We start from the raw sequence: 2,371 nt of genomic DNA, 5'->3' as shown, positions 1-2,371 counted from the left end.
GGGAGGGTATGTGTAGTGGCTCATACCTGTAATCTCAACGCTTCAGGAGGCTGAGGCAGGTCATCACCTGAGGCCAGGAGTTCGAGACCAGCCTGACCAACATGGTGAAATCCCATCTCTACTAAAAATATAAAAATTAGCTGGGTATGGTGGCAGATGCCTGTAATCTCAGCTACTCGGGAGGCTGAGGCAGGAGAATCGCTTGGACCCGGGAGGCAGAGGTTGCGGTGAGCCAAGATCGCACCACTGCACTCCAGCCTGGACAACAAGCATGAAACTGCATCTTAAAAAAAAAAAAAAAAGGACAGCATCAGAAGTCCCTGTCTTCAGGGAGTTTAGCTTCTAGGAAATCGTTTCCACTCGTGACAAAATCCACAATTCCTAACTGGCTTTCTTACCCAGTATAGGTTACCTTTCCCCCAGGTGTCTCAAAAATACCTTTTTGCCTCAAACACGGCTTTGCTGTCATGAGAAGCCAAACGAGGTCATTGGAGAAATTTCAAGGTATCCCTCCATCTCCATGGCTATGGGCTTGTAAGAAAGCAGGGTAGAAATTCACCACATACTGTTATTGTTTTATTTAACTTTTTAGAGATGCCACCACGCTCAGCTAATTAAAAAAAAAATTTTTTTTTTTACTCTGTTGCCCAGACTGGAGTGCAGTGGCACAATCTCGGCTCACTGCAACCTCTGCCTCCCGGGTTCAAGTAATTCTCCTGCCTCAGCCTGCCGAGTAGCTGAGATTACAGGCATGCGCCACCACATTCGACTAGTTTTTGTGTTTCTAGTAGAGAAGGGGTTTCACCATGTTGACCAGGCTGGTCTCGAACTCCTGACCTCAAGCGATCCACCTGCCTCAGCCTCCCAAAGTGCTGGGATTACAGGCGTGAGCCACAGTGCCTGGCCTTTTTAAAACTTTTTTTAGAGATAGGGTCTCATTGTGTTGTCCGGGCTGGTCGTAAACTCCTGGCCTCAAAGTAGCCTCCCGCCTCGGTCTCTGAAAGCATTGGGATTTCAGGCCTGAGCCCCCGGCTGGGCCCCAGCATGCTGTAACTATTGGCACTGCTGGTGATGCTTGGGTGGCTGTGCTGTTAGGGTGGGCTCTGGAGGGAGGTGGGAGTTGGAGGAGGTGGAGATGGCCTATGGGAAAGAGTCCAAGCTGAGGGGCCATCGGGGGGACCACAGGGGAACAGAGCAGCTGGCCCAGGTGGCCCTTGGCTTCTGCACGCCTCCCACACTTGTCCCTCTGCCCCAGGCACACCCCTGGCACTGAAGCAGCTCCCGAAACCCCGCACGTCCCTCCGCGGCTTCCTGTACGAGTTCTGTGTGGGGCTCTCGCTGGGCGTGCACTCAGCCATCGTGACAGCCTACGGCATTGGCATCGAGTCAGCACAATCCTACAGCTTCCTGACGGAGCCTGTCCTGCACGGGGACCTCATGGCCTTCATCCAGCCCAAGGTGCGTAGGCAGACCCCAAGCCGCCTTCGAGTGCCTCTCCTGCCTCACAGGACCGTCCTGAGCAGCCTGGGCCGCAGGAACCACAGCCACTGCGTTGGGCCTCCCCTACCCCCCAGAGGCCCCTCACGGGGCCCACAGGACTCGTGGAGTTGTTAGGCCTCTTTGGAGTTCACAGACATCACAGAACCCACACGATACACTATGGAGACCCACCAGCTAGCATCAGGTCACACTGGACCCCAATCAAGTCACAGGCCCTACAGGGTCACCCGAGGCCCCGCTTAACCTACAGGCCCTACAGGGTCACCCGAGGCCCCGCTTAACCCACAGGCCTCATGGGGTCACACTAGGCCCCCCTAAACCCACAGGCCCCATGGGGTCACCCCAGGTCCCACTAAACCCACAGGCCTCATAGAGTCACACTAGGCCTTATGGGGTCACTCTAGGCCCCCTAAACCCACAGGCCTCACAGGTCACACTAGGTCCCACTAAACCCACAGGCCTCATGGGGTCACACTAGGCCCCCCTAAACCCACAGGCCTCATGGGGTCACACTAGGCCCCACTAAACCCACAGGCCTCATGGGGTCATACTAGGCCCCAATAAACCTACAAGCCTCACAGGTCACACTAGGCCTCACAGGGTCACCCTAGGCCCCACTACACCCACAAGCCCCATGGGGTCACAGTAGGCCTTATGGGGTCACCCTAGGCCTCCTAAACCCACAGGCCTCACAGGTCACACGGCCTCACGGCGCTATTCACCATCTTCCTTACCGGCCTCCTTAGTGTCCTGGGCCTGCTTCCTGGGCTGAGGAGGGGCCCCGCGGTCTCGGTTGCTTTCCGTGGCCTCGGGGCACTGGGCCCTGACCCCTCTCCCCGCAGGTGGGCCTCCCACAGCCCGCAGTGCACCG

At 56.6% G+C, this 2,371-nt stretch overlaps 1 protein-coding gene across 1 annotated transcript in view; it reads left to right on the top strand.

Annotated features, from left to right (window-relative positions):
- SBK2 (SH3 domain binding kinase family, member 2) overlaps nt 1–2,371 on the top strand; it is a 9,385-nt gene that overhangs the window by 3,320 nt on the left and 3,694 nt on the right. The window contains exons 3-4 of the mRNA XM_011997026.1: nt 1,256–1,458; nt 2,343–2,363. Of these exons, the coding sequence (XP_011852416.1) occupies nt 1,256–1,458; nt 2,343–2,363 (224 nt within the window). The remainder of the gene's footprint in view (nt 1–1,255; nt 1,459–2,342; nt 2,364–2,371) is intronic.

Source organism: Mandrillus leucophaeus, unplaced genomic scaffold, assembly GCF_000951045.1.
Source record: "Mandrillus leucophaeus isolate KB7577 unplaced genomic scaffold, Mleu.le_1.0 Scaffold53, whole genome shotgun sequence".
NCBI lineage: Eukaryota > Metazoa > Chordata > Mammalia > Primates > Cercopithecidae > Mandrillus > Mandrillus leucophaeus.
Note: the sequence above shows the minus strand (reverse complement) of the source record. Positions and strands in the feature narration are given on the sequence as shown.